Here is a 15,531-nt window from a genome sequence, read left to right on the forward strand (position 1 = left end):
TGGAGGAGGTCAGTGTAAACAACCACCTCATCTTCAGTCTCGGAGAAATTGGGAAGGATCTAAAAAGGAGTGTTTGCTTTTCTGCTCTTCTACCACCACTGGGGTACCCCACACGCTCTGCTGGTGCTCTGAGGCACAACTCAGGCTTTCAGCAAAACAAATTAAGTGTTGTTACACCATAGAAATGAGTAGTTAAACATGCTTTTATTGAAAAAGCCACTTTTTCCAGCCCTTCAAATATAACTATTGTCAATAATTGAACACAAGTACTTTTCAAAAGTAGATTTTAGTATTTCAAACTTTAGAAATGTAATAAGTAAGAGAACAATGTATATGAATTTAATTCAGTGGAAGTTACTGTTAGAGTGCTGAAGACAGAATCTAAGTATTTTTAAAATCATAAATATATTAATCTCTTCCCTTTGAATCAAGTAGCATTAATTTAAAACAACAACAACAAAAAAATACCCACCAAAAGAGAACCAACCAACATGGAGCCAGACTTTGGCACTGAACACAGTCTGGAAATAATAAATGCAGAGACTTGTTTGCTGTTCATGTTTGAGTCAGCTGCTAAAGGGCAAATGTGTTTTTGCTTCCACTGCTGCCAGCTGCACGGCTTCTATGTCTAGGTAGACGTGTAAACACACATAGAAAATATAAGGCAAAACCTATAGTCTTGTGTTGCATATCTCAGACATTAATGGTGCAAATGGAAGCTGTAACAGCAGGTGAAATCACAAATAATTCAGTTAAATATTTCAGCAATCAGTCTTAAATGCCTTCACAGAGAAGGATTAAGATAACTGGATGCACACTGCAGCTAATACAGGGGAAGACATGTGCAGAAGATTTCTTTCTGACACCTGTTTTATGACGTACTATTGCTTTAAAATTATGTGCTGTCTCAGCTGCAAAATGCAGCTTCAGAGGGAATTGTTTCATTTAAGAAAGAAAAACAATTCTGAATTGCGGGACAAACATGCAGGAGTCTCTTGCAAAGATAGGAAAATATCACCAGGAGGAAATTAAAATACTGATGGGGTTATTAAAGGCAATAGGACTAGCAGGCTTCCCTTTGGTTCAGTGTTCCATTGAATGCCCTGGATTTGTACTCAGGGAGGCACAGCCACGTAGGGTTAATTTCTAAAGAAAGTGAGCACTCAAAGTTTGCCCCACCTTAGTTTTGTCTTTCAAGTCTTGCCTGCTAAAGGAAGGGGAATAGCTCTCTAGTCAATGTGCGTTACCAGCAATAAATAGCTGGTGAATATAGGATCAGAGCAGCTGCAAATATCCAAGTGTTGGATGCTGAAGACTATTCCTAGTATTTCAGTGTTTTTGTACACATGCTCCTGTTGCCATGAGGAGTCATTTAATGTAGTGGACTGAGGTGTTCTAAGCCTATGTAGACCTAACAAAGATAAAGCTACATCAGACTTTAATAGAACAAGCATCTGCTATTGGGTTGCTCAGCTTGTCTGTACACTTCTCTAAAGAGTTAGGAGATGAGATAATCTTGCTCTTTAATATTAGAGTTGCTAATGCTTGGTAAGCTTTGTGCTAGACTGCAGAAGTTATGAAATACTTAAAATGAAGTTTACAGAACTGTATGCAAACATGCATGGTTGAATTCTTACCCTTGGCTTGGCAAGGCTTGGATTGTACAGGCAGAGCTATAAACAGAAGCTAACTCAGAGCTCCCAACAGAAAGACTCAAGTGATGCCACAGGGACAGGGGACTGATTTACATTTCAGATATAAACCACGGTGTGACTGCCTCAGGTGACTTTCATTCCCATCCCAGAAAAGGGGTTTTGCAGTCTGAAGTACCTTTTCGGAGGATGCTTTCTTGTACAAACTACATCCAAGTCTCATGCAGGAGAAGAGAGATGAGGTTAGTGAGCTGAAGGGGAGATGGTATTTGTGCTGTGCTGTGGTTCGTATCCTTGTAATCTCTGTCCCAACATGTGGGAAGCAAAGACTGCTCTCAACAAAGCTGCCACATGTGGCTGCCACACTCAACTGCTCGGCACAGCTTCTGCTCTGCTCATGTCCCTGTTCCCTCTGGGTTTGGGAACTGATGTTTCAGTCTTTCCCAGGACATCGCTGGACTGAAGCTTGGCACAGCGTAGGAGCAGCGGGGGTGTCGCAGTTCTGTGAGGGCTCAGCGGTGTTGGCATCTCCACCCGCTGAGCTCTGCTGGTCCCTGGAGGAGCTGGGGGCCTTCCCATGGCCTTTGTATGAAGTGGGGGATTTTGCCCAGAGGGGAAGGCTCGATGTGAAGGGGGCAGAGCTGTTCCTCTCTGCAGTCAGAACCACCGTGCTCCGCTCTGGCACGGCCGGAGCATACACAGCATTTTGCTCTGACAGGTGATCTCCACACTGACTAAGGTGTTCTGCCAGGACCAGAGGCTGCTGATCATCCCCTTCTTCAGAAATAACAAAAACTGGTTTATTTTTATCTGTTTCTACCATAAGCTCCTTTGTTTTTGAACCGTTGACCAAGTTGATTTTCAGGGGGTTGGAGCTCTCTAGAAGATTTTTTTGGCTTTGGCTGTTAACTGGAGATGCTGCCCCTAGATGTCTTGAGGGATCCAAGGACCTCATATGTTTGCTGTCAGGGGAACTGGCTAAAAATCCAAAATAAGGGTTCCCAAATCTGGATTTCTTCAAATTGCAGGAGGTTAACTTTCTCTGCCTCTGTGCAGACAGAGTGAGGGGATATGAGGCATTACTGGCAGATGAATCAGAGTAAACAGTCTCTGATGCTCCCTCTATCTCAGTGGCTGAGATTACCTTTCTGGTTGGCACACCTTGGGGTCTTGCAGCTGTAGAAAAACCCTGCACAAATAGTACAAAATTAGTAGATGTGCCATGAAAAGCAGCTCTCTCTCAAAACTTTGATCCCAAGAGAACTAAAAGTTAAAATTCCTGGTTATTTTAGAGGCAAGATGGATTCCTTAGCAAAAACCTATGTTATTACCTTAAAAAGGAAGAAACATCCTTTATTAGCTTTGTAACAAGCTGTTGGTTTGATGACTACAGTCAGTGAGACCCAGATATCCCTGCCACACCTACGGATTCCTTGCAGTGCAATAATAATACATCAATTATAATAAATTCAAGGCATAACCAGGGGAAAAAAAGCACATGTCAGAACACTCAATGAGATAATCTTGTCTGAAGGCATTTCTTAATGTTCTTCTGGACTGGGGATAATTTCTTAACCAGGTGCCAACTGCTGGAAAATACAGCTGCTTAATATTTTAGGAAAGCCTGGCTAAATTACAATATAATTAGGCCACAGAGTTTCCCATACACCAAGGAAGATGGACTGAGATGTGTTTGCACTGCAGGACAGAGAGCTGAGGCACTGGCCAAGGGGAAAACGTGTTCTATCAGTGAACAGTGGGAAATACTGGAGCTGAGACCCCAACACCCTCCCCTCCCTGCAGGACTTACACTGCTGTCAACCAGCTTTGTGAAGGGGCTGTTGGTGCTCCAGCTGCACCATTTTTTCTGTAGCTGTGGTATTGGAGCCAGGAGGTCGTGGAAGGTGCGGGCGCTCCAGGTGCGCTGCCTGGGACAGGGATGCTCCAGCTGCACGTTCCCCTTCTCAGCAGCGTCTGCCCCTGCAGCTGTGGGGTGGGAGCTCAGCCAGTCAGACACAGAGGCCGGGCTTGTGACGCTTCTTTTCAGGTTTTTGTCCTGAAAAGAGTAAATAAAGATCGTTTATAGGCATCTTTCATCAAAACGTTTTTAAAACACTTTGAAAATAGGCTGTTAGTTAGAAACTGATTCAGTCGTTCTCAAAGGACTCAGGAATGCAACTTCTCCTCGTTGTTCTTCCAGTGAGCTGCCTGAAGCTCGCTGGCTTCCCTGGAGGAAACTTTTACCTTGCTCCCCTAGTTTCAGGTTTAAAGCTGAAGTGGGAAATTTCAAGATAAGATATAGTCCTGCAACCTTCACTAAATATATGAAATATCTACAGCTTAATTTTAGTGGAAGTATTTGACAGATCAGAGTCATAAACTTCCCTGTGTAAAACAGAATTCTTACACTCTGCTTGGCTCTTGGAAGGCTCCAGGTGTGTCTGTCTGGGGAAATAAAACTTAAGGGGGATGGAGCCTACTGAAAGAAATCCAGAAGCAAGCAAGAAGAGAATCAGAAGTCTCAAAAATGCACAGTTTGGGAGAAAAGACTGAAGTAAGTGGTGCTCTTTATCCTATGTTAGGGAAGAATTAAAAATAATGAAAAATAAAGAGAAAGGAAATAATCTCTTCTCAGTGTCTGCGCTGAATAGAACAAGAAGCACAAGAACTGGATTGGAGCCAAGGAGATTTGCATTTCACATAAAAAATGCTCTTCAGGTGGACAACATGCTTTAGGAGTAGAACAGGACATCCCATCATCTGTAAAATTGGCATCATCAGGAGGTGAGACTACATTAAACTGCTGTCACCAGCCCTGTGAATGAGCAGAGTTGATCAGACATGGGAATGAATTACAGACAAACATCTCTTCCATACTTTGTAAGTTCTGATGTTGCATTTGAAATCACAATTTTTGCCCTTAATATTGATATAAGCTTAGAGCCAGGAAAGTTCAAGAATTCCTGACATTCCTATGAATCTCCGTTCATTCTTACTAATACTTCACCTGTTATTTAGGCCTCCTGTTACACAACTCTATACATATTTTTAATTTTAAGCTGTGTGAATATGGTTGTCATGAGAAGAATGCAAAATCCATATTCTCAAAGTTTACACAGTCCTTAAAGAGTGTCTGAAATAAATCCCACAGTGTCCTGGATTTTAAAATCCTGAGAAACCAGAAACACGTAATTTGTTATTTCTGAGAATCTGAATCTCCCAAGTTTCTGCAAATCAAAGAAACTATTTAGTGAATGTGTCATATTGGAAATGGATGGGCAGAAAGGCAAGAAATTAGCACTAGATCAGAAAAAGAAACTCAGTAGGAAGCCAGGAGAGGCATCAGGCTCTGTATAAGTTGGTTTCAATATTAAGCTCCTAGTCTAAGATTTTATTAAAGGGACAATCTTTATTTATAAAATTTTAAGCCAGCTGTCTTCTCCTTAGTGGCCCCTTCAGGCTGTCTTAGGATTTATTATTCTAATATTATTATAAATACCTCCAAACTGATGTAAAAATTAGCCACCGCTTTTGAGATAGATACACTGGAAGTAACTGTGAAGATGAACAATGTATTTTCTAGACTTTTGAAAATGTTTTGGCTATAAATGTTTGTTAAACTTCCATGATCATGCTCTTTACTCAAACCTTTGCATCTGAAACTTGCAGTGTGTGATCAGAAATCAGAGATCATAGTCATAAGTCAGCCAAAGGGTGAATGATGCCTTAAACCAAAGGGGATTTAGAAAGCCATGACTACTGGAGGACACCTGGAATCTCCCCAAAAGCCATCCCACCTCTGTTTCCTCACGCCAGTCACAAACAGAGGGGATTTTTTGCTCTTCCCTCATAACACAGGACTGGTGTCTTCAAATAGGTTTGAAAAGCACAGAGCAAAAGCCAGTTAATCACTGGCTCAGGCCCAGCTGAGCTGAGGCTCACACTTGGTGGGCAGCACAGGACCAAGCAGCCAGACACAGTTTCTCAGGGAAAAGGTCAAGATAATTTTCTTAATGAAAGCTCCGTATAATTTCACAAATTCTAGTCAAGCATTTTGCGTGAGGTGAGTCTGCTGGCATTATTTACTGTACTGTGAAGGCCCAGGATTTCACACATGTTTTCACAAGGGGATAACTGCTTAGCTCCTGCCAAGGAACGGGCTGTGCTCCAGCAGATATCTCATCCCACTGCCTAGTGCTGGGCCACAAAGCCATGCACCAACATCCTCTGGGAGGCCTGGAGGCTGGCTGGCCAGCAGCATTTCACACCCTAAAAATACACACCTAAAAATTCAACTGTAAACACGTCTAACATCCAGGAGCCCTCAGTATAAAGTGGCCTGGTGAGAGCCCGTTTGAGTGCAGGTTTGTAATTAGTCTGCTGTGCTCAATTTCCACAGCCCTGGAGAGGATGGTCTTCAGCTGAGGGGAAAGGCCCAGGGCTTTTAAAAAGGCCCTGCCATGCTTCCAGCCTTGGTTCCTTGAGGAATTTGGTTGGGAGTATTGTCTCACTTGTGTGCTGCATGGCCATCACTGAGGAGATGCTTTCTGACTTAATGATGTGTTAAATTCTTTGGGTTACTTTCACTGCTTTAACACTCTTTTATTTTTTTATGTATAAATGCCCTCTGAGGATTGTTTGCAGAATAATAGAAATGGGGTGAGTGTGTGTATTTGTTCCTTCTGGCTAAAGTGGGGAAAAGGGGCAGGACAATGCTTTTCCCTGCTGCCTAGAAGGTGGATGTGCGTGGGGCTGCCACCAGGTGAAGCTCTCTGCTCTGGAAAGGACTGGGGAGTGCAGGTGTTTGTTCAAGGGTGCCCATCTGGCTACAGCTCCCAGTGCCCTGCTCCACAGAAGGTCACGTTCAGGCAAGGGAAGGCTCCAGAGCTGTTTTCCCTTCTTTCCCTCTTTCTGTTCATCAGGGTGGCCAGCTGGAGGCAAAGCTCAGCACGTGTCTTACACCAGTGTAGGAAAATCCTGACCGGCCTGGCCTCCTGGCTAATTTCCTAATCAAGTGCAGGGATACAGAATGCTTTTGTTTTGTAAACTGTGACAGAAGTATTGCACAGCCTGTCCTGGGCATGTGAGTTCCTTGTGCTGGTTGTTTATCCTCTTGTGGGAAAAAGAGACAGGGCACTGGAGAAGAGAGTATTGACCTGGCAAAGGCTTTAGCAGACACTTGCAATGAATGTGCTCTGTCTGCACTCACTCGAGGTTGAAGAGGTGACAGCCAGATCTGAGGCTTCTGAGCCATCATCTGTTTCTAAGCAAATAAAGGACCAGGAGTCCAGGGGAAAAAAGCTAAAATAAGAGAGAACCTGCTGAATCAATTCAGGTTTCTGTCTATGAATTTGTGAGGGCCTCAGTGCTTTCACTTGAAGTATTTGATTTTTTTGGAGCCTAAGCTGTTAATTTTCACATCAGCTTGGTGAGACACTTTCTGAGGAGCTGAGAAGCTTCCCTGATCACTTGGAGTGGTGGGCAGGAGTAGGTCTGACTCTCAGGTCTTTCAGTTGCTACAGGTGGTAATTTTAATGAACATCAGCTTTGCCAATTAACATTTCTGCAGGTTGGTCCTACTGTCTGCTGGCAAACATCTCCATTATTTGCTAGTAGGGTTCTGCATTTGCTCTTCCCAAAGCTGGGAAGACACTGGCTCAGGGGATCACAGTCCACATCATTTGATGGCAGCTTAGCTTGAGGGGTAGGAGAACTGCCTGGTTCAGTCCCTGCCTTTCTAGAAAGTGGCCATTAGGCAAAAATGGACAGGTATGACAAGTGCTGTCCAGGAGAGACATCCTGCAGCCTGCTAGAAATGCTGGGGAATGTACCTGTATCCTGTAGGTGGTAAAGCTCAGCCCACTGGTTCCAGGTCCAGCAGAAATGATAAACACTTCATCACTCCCAGTCTCAGTGGTCACCGCAGAGATGGAGGAGGGCACATCGGGGTCAGTGTCCTGAGGAGACCGTTCTGTGCTGCCTCTGCAGGAAGTGACTGAGAAAGGAAGAAAATCAATAAAGACTGCTTGCAAGAGTCCAAAACATCTGTTTCCAACTCCTCCCTCCCTCACCAGACAATCTAGAACAGCCTTTAGCTGGCTGTTGCACCAGCCAGAACAAAATTCAAGTCAACAGTTTTCTCTCCTGAAACTGCAAGCTTTTAAAAACAAAAGAGGAGAGGAGAAACACCCTTGGGTCTGCTTTCTAATAAAAACAGACATGAACTGAAATTCCTTGTGTTAAACACATGAGGTTGTGCTGCAGATCAGAAACTTGCAAACTTGCTCAACTCATTATTTATTTTTATTTACTCATACCTGCTAATATTAGGAGCTGTAGTTTTTGGTTAAACCCTAGTGAATCTGCTCGTACAGGCAGCCTGATGCTCCAGGGACTGCCATGGAAGGGGATGTATGTCTGCATGTGTCCCCAAGGCCTGTCATCTGGTCCAGGCAAGGAGGACTCTGGCCACAACCTCCTCCAGAAGGAGACGGGAAGCGGTCATGGCTGGGAGTACAGAATTAGCTTTTTGTGGAGATACTCTTGTGAGAGCTGAGTGTGTAGCAGCTCATGTTTCACTGGGAAACTGATGGTGTGTCACAACACAGCACAAAGCTCCTCCCTGCTGGCCTCCACTAACCAAAAGGGGCACTGGGACGGTTCATGTGTTGTGACTCAAAATTGCAGCAAGTGACATTCTCTGCAGCTTGGCTGGGATGCTTTTTCCTGGAAGTTCACTGTGAGGTAAATGTCACGCAAAGCACCTCCATCCCTACAGACCCACAGAAACAGGGAGCTCTGGGAGCTGGAGTTGGCCAAAGACAATCTGAGCATTATAAAACCCATCCTTTCTGGACCAAGTTAGGCCCAGGGTAGGTGAAACTCTTCCCCAGTTTATGGGTCTGTGTAAGTTGTTTGTAGCAGCCTGAACCCAACACATTTGCTCTGCTAACCCAGTGTCTCAGCAATGCCATGTGCTGTGACAGCTTGTGTTGGCAGCGCGCTGGAGCTGTGCTTGTGCGAGCTCCTTGCCAGGGGAATTACCCTACCAGGGAGGGGGGAGCAGCAAGGGACAGTCCCCACAACAAAGGCTTTCTGCTGTGGAGTAGCTCTCCAGCTGTGCATGGGCGAGCCAGTGACGAGGGCTGCGGGGAAGAAAGGCTCTGATGACCTGGCTCGGGGTGCCCTGACCCGCTGCGGCCCATGGCCCGCGCTTACCCGCCTGCTCCCGGCTCACAGAGTGGTTGTTGTTTTCATTCTCCCGGCTTGGCACCACCAGCTGGAGCTCATTGATATCGACAGTGGAGTTCTGGATCCTGTTCTACAACTCAGAACATGCCCCAGTAAACATCGTCAGATAAACAGTGCAACAGCCAATATGAAAGAGAGAAACAAATTGCTGAAGCCAGTAGCACTAACCTCCTGGTCACTGCATGCGTTGGATGAGCTCCTTTTGGGGCACGTTCTCTGCCTGAAAAGGAGAGACAGCAACAACAACAACAAGCCCTCGGGTGAGTTAAAGATGCACAGCAGGAAAGTTCTCAGCCCTGCTCATCCTGCGAGGGGAACCCAGCAGGTTATGAGCATCCAAAATACTTGCCAAGACTCAAGGCAGCAAGGCCTGTAAACAAGGGGAGAAAATTATATGCTCATGTGCTGGAAAGTCAGCTGAAGAAGAGAAGAACCTGTCATCTTCTTCCTCTGCTCACTGCAAAAGCAGGAACAGAGCTCAAACCTCTGCCAAGTCCCACCAGGCTCCCCCCTGACAGCTGCTCTTTCACATCAGTAACTGAATAGCAGGACTGAGATCCTTCAGTCTGGGCAGTGACACCCTTCTTATCCTGCTAGACAGAATATTTCATCTGCATAGCTAATCCTGCATACTGGGTTAAATTTAGCAAGCAGAGAGCATCAGATGCTGTTCATTTGTGTGACTTTCACTAAAAGGCAGTGCTGTGGCAGATGATGATGGATGAACGTGCCTCTTGGCTGAAGGGAGACACATGCATGTTCTTAGCCATTTTTTCCACATTTTTACTAAAATTGAGATTACAATCTTTTGGATGAGTAAGACTTAAAGACATCACAAAGAAAGGCTGGCACTGGTGGACCTGATAATGACTGAAACAAGAGTAGTCTGTGCCCAATGGCTCTCCAGGGGACAGTGCAGACACAGGGGAGCATTAGGCACTGACTGATGGGATGCAACCCAGGTTATTGCAAAGGCAAATTCTCACCCCCAGGTGATGGATGGGCAGCAGGCAGTGACTGGCGGGGCAGCTTGGGTGGGGAGAGTTGGCAACACTGAAGGCTTGGTAGAGTCACTGTACACTCAAGGGTTGGGAGGCTATGCAGACATAAAGTGCAGCTGCAATTCATGGGTTGCAACCATACAGTGAAAGTTTGACTGCATGGGACAGGATTAAAATTAAATAAGATGGACGTATCTGTTGTTCTTGGGGCTTGGGAAAGAAAATAAAAAATCCCCCATTACTCGAGCCAGGCTTCATGGCCAAAAGTAATTAGAATTATTGGCCAACTAACAACTGAAGCTTTCATTCCCTCCCCAAGTAGAAAACAAAAGCTGCAGTGTGGCAGAGACTTGGAGTTTCCCCAGAGAGCTTTGCCCTGCTCAATGCAATGAGCCTGAGCAGATACTGCTGATGACTTGGTGCACTGGAGTGGCAGTGGGTGCCAAGCCCATCCCAGGCCATTTCTACTCCTGGCAAGGCAGAGCCTGCTACTTTTAGCTAAGCAAGAGCAGCAGATAGAAATGGAAAAAAAAAAAAAAATCAACAGCTGAACCTGGTACCAGAGGAATAAAAAAAGTATGAAGAGAAAGTTTATGAAGCAAGTTTACAAGGCCAAGAGCTTCCAGGTTCCTCTTGGCATCCTCTGCAGTGCCCAGTCCGGGCAGGACACTGTCCCTGTGCCTCGGTGGGCTGGTCCCAGCTCTGAGTGTGCTGCACTGGTAAAGCAGCATCATTTCCCCCTCAGCCCACCCTGTGCCACCCTGACATTTTCTGCAGAGAGGACAGACTGTGGCTAATACACATTTGACACCTCATTTCAAGCCTCTATTTAGGACAAGAAGCATAAAATAGAGCTTGATGGGCTCAATCTAAAAGAAGTTTAATGCTTAGTGCTTAATGGCCTCAGCAGTCTTATTCTGAGCTACATTAAAAACCCACAGCTGTGAGTTGTAGGCAAGATCCAACCAGTGCCAGTGGTTCTGGGGCCAGAGACCAATACCCTTGCAGCAGTTACCACAGTAGAGAGGGAGAAGAGGCTCTTTCAGTGCAACACAGGTGAGGTAACTCAGCACAGGTCATGGCATCACTTCCACCTGGTCTCACTTAAATGCTCTAAGTCTGGTAAAAAATAGAGCGGTGCAATCAAGGCCTCCCAGGAAAAGCATGCAGGGAATACAGGAGGCTGGGGTAGTAAACACCCTGTCAAGAGCCTGAAGGAGTAGGGCTAGTCTATTTACATTCAGTCAATAGCTGGCTGAGGTATAGATATCTTTTTTAAAAACAAACAAAAAAAAAAAGAATTGTAGAGCAATTAAGAGGCATAAATGGCAATGTTAAAAGAAGCAAGCCCAATCCTGTGCCATAGGGACCCCTGTAGGATGTATTCCCAGTGACCAGAACACACAAACACTGGTGTGTGGGGCTGAAGCCCTGTGAACTGTTTTTTCTGTTGGTCAGCAAGAGCAGAACATTATTTTGTAAACATCTAACAAGCAAAAAGCCAAACTGTGACTGTGAGCAGCATGGCTTGACTTTCTAAACAGGCTTTGCAGAGGAAACCTCAGCCAGTGCAGCCTCAGATTGCCGGTGCACTTTTTGGGTTGAAAAATACTCTGCTTCATGGATCGTTACAGTGAAATTAAATAAGGGTATTGGAGCAAGAACAGCCTACTCAACATGTGTATCAGCCCAGACTGCTGCCATAGCAAAGGGAGCCTGTTTCTGTCTCTTTTGAAGATTGGCAAGGGTATAAAAATAAAGTATTTGGTATCTGGAAGACATTTTCCACCAGAGATTTTCCTTTAGAGCTAGCAAAAAATTGTGGTCTAAATTAGTGCTCTGCGAGCTCTTTAAAAACAAAAAGGTTAGTTAAATGTAGTACATGCAAATTTAACTCTTACAGCTACAAAAAGCTCAGACCCTGAAAGCAGGAATTTCTATACATACAGCAACAGAGATGGTATTTAAGTTTCATCACTGTGCCCATGTTCTCTGGTGCCCAGTGTGATTGGCCTGCATTTCGTGTTTATTCAGCCAGAGCTAAAATGCAGCCTCCATCAGGACAAGGAAAACCAAGTTGCTCTGCCAAACCAGCCCCAGAGGTGAGGAGTGTCTGGGCAATCCTGACACTCTGGGGTTGGAGGATGAGGCAGGGGATGCAGAAGGGAGAAGCCAGAGCAGCTGCTTGATGGCTCTGGGGAATGAACACTCCTGACAGTACCCAGCCACCAGAGTGGAGCCCTGCAAGGGGCACTGTTTGTTTCAGTTCACCTGATGTTTTCATGGAAGTCAAATCATTTGAAAAATGGTGTTTATTTTGTCAAAAACCTGGGGAGAATGGGCTCTGTTTTGAATTTGTTGGAAGGGAGAGAGATAAATCACTGTTTCTACAAAAATGTTTTCACTAGGGAGTTAGAAAAATGCAAACATATGCTGGGGGGCGGAGAAGTGTTCCTTGGATAGATATAGAGAAAAGAAATATATAAAAGAAAAGCAATTGACTGGAGAGGCATGCTTGTGTAACTGTTAGCATTTAACTAGCTAGCATCAGGACCTGGAAAGCCACAACCCTGCCTGACCATCAGCTCATTTGACTGGATTGTTTTGGATTGCATTTGGGAACAATGAGAGCTACTGCAGCATGGCTCTGGGCTCTTCCCCAGCATCAAAGGGATGTGCAGATGCCTTCTTAACACACTGAATGCAGTGGATTTAGAATTTCTGCACAGTCTCTTGGATAAAATATGCTACAGATGGAAAAATATTTTAAAATCTTAATTCTATGTGGTAATACTTCACTTATTATTTACTTTTCTGCAGAGTGCTAGTGATGGTTAGTTAGAGCCAAACTGTGGGATCTCTGTGAAAAGATGCAGTGAGTGTCAGCTCAGCCAGCTCAGGAGAGTCAGGAAAGGATGATTTTGTCCATGAGCCAAAGCTGAGGTTCAAAGGCACCACTGCCATTGAAACAAAAAATGCCCAGAAAAGTCCTGACTGTTCAGGTATTTCTGCAGGAAAAAGAAAATAAATTTGAGGTACAGGAGCTGTAGAAGTAGGAAAGAAACCTGAGGAGCTTAGGGCAGGAGCAGTGAGGGGCATTGACTTCCTCTGTACCCACTCTACCACATTTGGAGGACAGCAGGAGTTAGCAGAGCAAAGGGAAGGTAACTCTTCTCTAGAAATGTACCTCTTTTCTGTTCATTTCCCTATGGATAATATCACATCCTTCTAAGGCTCTGGCATCACCTTACCTGCAGACTATGCAGAGGGCAGAGAGCAAAGCAAGAGCAAAGACAACAATCCCGGTTACAATTGCCAGCATCATCATGTTTTCCTTCCTCTCCTGCCTCACAGCATCCACAGTGCTGGGGTCGGTGATGTTCCTGTACTCGAACAGCATCGCAAAGCCTCGGCCCCGGTCCGTGGTGGTGATCAGCTCCATGATAACCTCAACCATTTCCAGAGATGAACCAAAGACCATGGTCTTGTTCACAGGGGAATTTGGGCCGCAGAAGCGAGAGGAAAATGTGATGAGATCGGAAACGTATAATACATCATGGGGACAGACATCCACTGCTGACTGAGGGCTGGAGGAGAGTTCCATGGGCAATGCTGTTGAGGGAAGTGTCCAGCTCTCTGCTGTGACTTCATCTCTCTCACTAGCAGCTAGGTGAGCAAGCAACATCTTCCTTTCCAAATCCTCTCCTGTTTCCAGGCCGCTGGTATTTTGCCTCTGCATTGAGGCACTACCAGCCACAGGGAATGGCAGCTCCTCTGGCTGAGCCTTGGTAATTGCTTTGGGTTCCTTCATCTGCTTCCACTGGTTTTCTTCAGATGCTTGTTTGGCTTCATTTTTTTTTGAGATGGTTCCTGGAAGTTCATCCAGATGACTAGCAAGGTCCTTTGACTGGTCTCTGGTGCTGCTCAGATTCTGAGCCACCTTCGATGTCGAGGTCTGGATAGAGGGTTTTGTGGTGTGGACAGCAAAGTCCAGGTTTTCCTCAGGAGAAGGCATGTCCTTATTTTCTGTTGTAGCAGGGGCTGAAAAGCCGTCCCAGGGGGTTGGAGTTTCACTAGAGCTCTCAAAAATGTCAAAGTCAAATATTTCCAAGATGAGATGGGTTCTCATGGGAATGAAAAACTGCCAGACGCAGTGTGTCCCTGGGTAGTAGTTGTTTGGAAAACCTGGTGACAAAATCAGGCCTCTTTCCATTGATTCCACCACTGCACCACAGGAGTAATACACCTGGGAAACAAAACAAAGAATCTTACATCTTGCCATAGATTATACCCAGGATGCAGTCTGCCAGACCAATGGAAGTTCCAGCTCTTTTCTCTCCCTTCAGAGACTGGTTTAAGATACCCTCAAGACAGGGAAATTCACTAAGCTTGTGCAAGTCTTAGCTCCTACTTTTGTGGAGCATCAATCTAATATAAGCAACTCTTAGAGACTATGGAAATGTATATTGGATGGTCAACCTCCAAGAAAAATATAACCCACATAATTAATTCACATAATTCTCACTTCCTACTACCGATAATTTGTGCTGTTGGCAAACACACAACTTTTTGACCACACAAATGTGTTGCCCTAAACAGTTAGTTGTGTGAGAAAAATCTTAAGAAGCTAAAGGGGAAATGTGTCACAGCATTTAAAATTCTGTGTTATTTTCATTACAAAAACATTTTCATGTAAAAAATAACCTTTGCATTGATGATCACCCATGATTCATCCAACCAACTCATCTTCTGTTTCAAGGACATTCAACCTTATTTACTTCAGTAAAATGTAGCTGCTTTTGATTGGGCAAATTGTCTCTTTTTCAAGAGCAAAGCCTCTCAGAATAGTAACAGCAGATAACAGCTCTCACCAGTAAACCAGCAACCAACATGCATTTTACATAACACAGTGACAGTTCCATGTAAATCTCCTATTTCTCCTTCTCCACAAATAGCCTCCAGCCTCCAAGGAGGAAGGAAGTCCATAAATGGTGGCAGTAACCACCATTCTGTGCTTTTCTAAAGGTGCATGAGGCTGCTTTTCCACATCATATTGACAACTACCTTCTCCCAAAGCCACTCTCAGAGGCTTTTTTTCAAGATTCTTTCATAAATTTGCAGAGAACAGAGCCCAGTCTGTGCCTTAGGCAATTGTTTTTGAAAAGGAAAAGAAAAAAAAAAAACAGAAGTGCTTAGGTCACAAGCCTGGTCTAGGAGCATGGGTTTATGAGCATTAATTGGAAAAGAAAGGGAATGCTTTGGGTTTGGTGTGGTTTTTTATTGGAAATGATTAGTTGCCTTGGTCTGTTATCTATTTAAACACAAAGGAACTTGGCAGTAGAACAAACGAAGCTTATGAAGTCCATATAAAGCCACAAAGATCAAAATACTCCAGATTTTTTTTCTCTTGGTCCCTCCCCTTGGCTCATATTGAAATGGAAAGGAAAAAAAATGCAATGCCAAATGTTAAAAGCTCCTAAATAGAAACAAAAAGCCAGACCTGCTCTACGAGGCACAGCCTTTGTTTTCCAGCAGGTGCTGCTCATATTCTGGGGGATTTCAGGGTGGATGCAGGATGGCCACAGAAAAGGACCAAAACAGTAACGTGGGTGGAAACTGTGCTCTGT

At 44.7% G+C, this 15,531-nt stretch overlaps 1 protein-coding gene across 1 annotated transcript in view; it reads right to left on the reverse strand.

The window, feature by feature from the left end:
- Nucleotides 1–185: 185 nt before the first annotated feature.
- LOC128797273 (uncharacterized) overlaps nucleotides 186–15,531 on the reverse strand; it is a 32,016-nt gene continuing 16,670 nt past the window's right edge. Inside the window, exons 2-8 of the mRNA XM_053959660.1 lie at nucleotides 13,156–14,150; nucleotides 9,072–9,123; nucleotides 8,871–8,973; nucleotides 7,484–7,647; nucleotides 3,463–3,708; nucleotides 2,797–2,841; nucleotides 186–2,700 (exon numbers count right to left, since the gene is read on the reverse strand). Of these exons, the coding sequence (XP_053815635.1) occupies nucleotides 2,086–2,700; nucleotides 2,797–2,841; nucleotides 3,463–3,708; nucleotides 7,484–7,647; nucleotides 8,871–8,973; nucleotides 9,072–9,123; nucleotides 13,156–14,150 (2,220 nt within the window). The 3' untranslated portion in view covers nucleotides 186–2,085. The remainder of the gene's footprint in view (nucleotides 2,701–2,796; nucleotides 2,842–3,462; nucleotides 3,709–7,483; nucleotides 7,648–8,870; nucleotides 8,974–9,071; nucleotides 9,124–13,155; nucleotides 14,151–15,531) is intronic.

This window comes from Vidua chalybeata, chromosome 18 (assembly GCF_026979565.1).
Source record: "Vidua chalybeata isolate OUT-0048 chromosome 18, bVidCha1 merged haplotype, whole genome shotgun sequence".
Taxonomy (NCBI): Eukaryota; Metazoa; Chordata; class Aves; order Passeriformes; family Viduidae; genus Vidua; species Vidua chalybeata.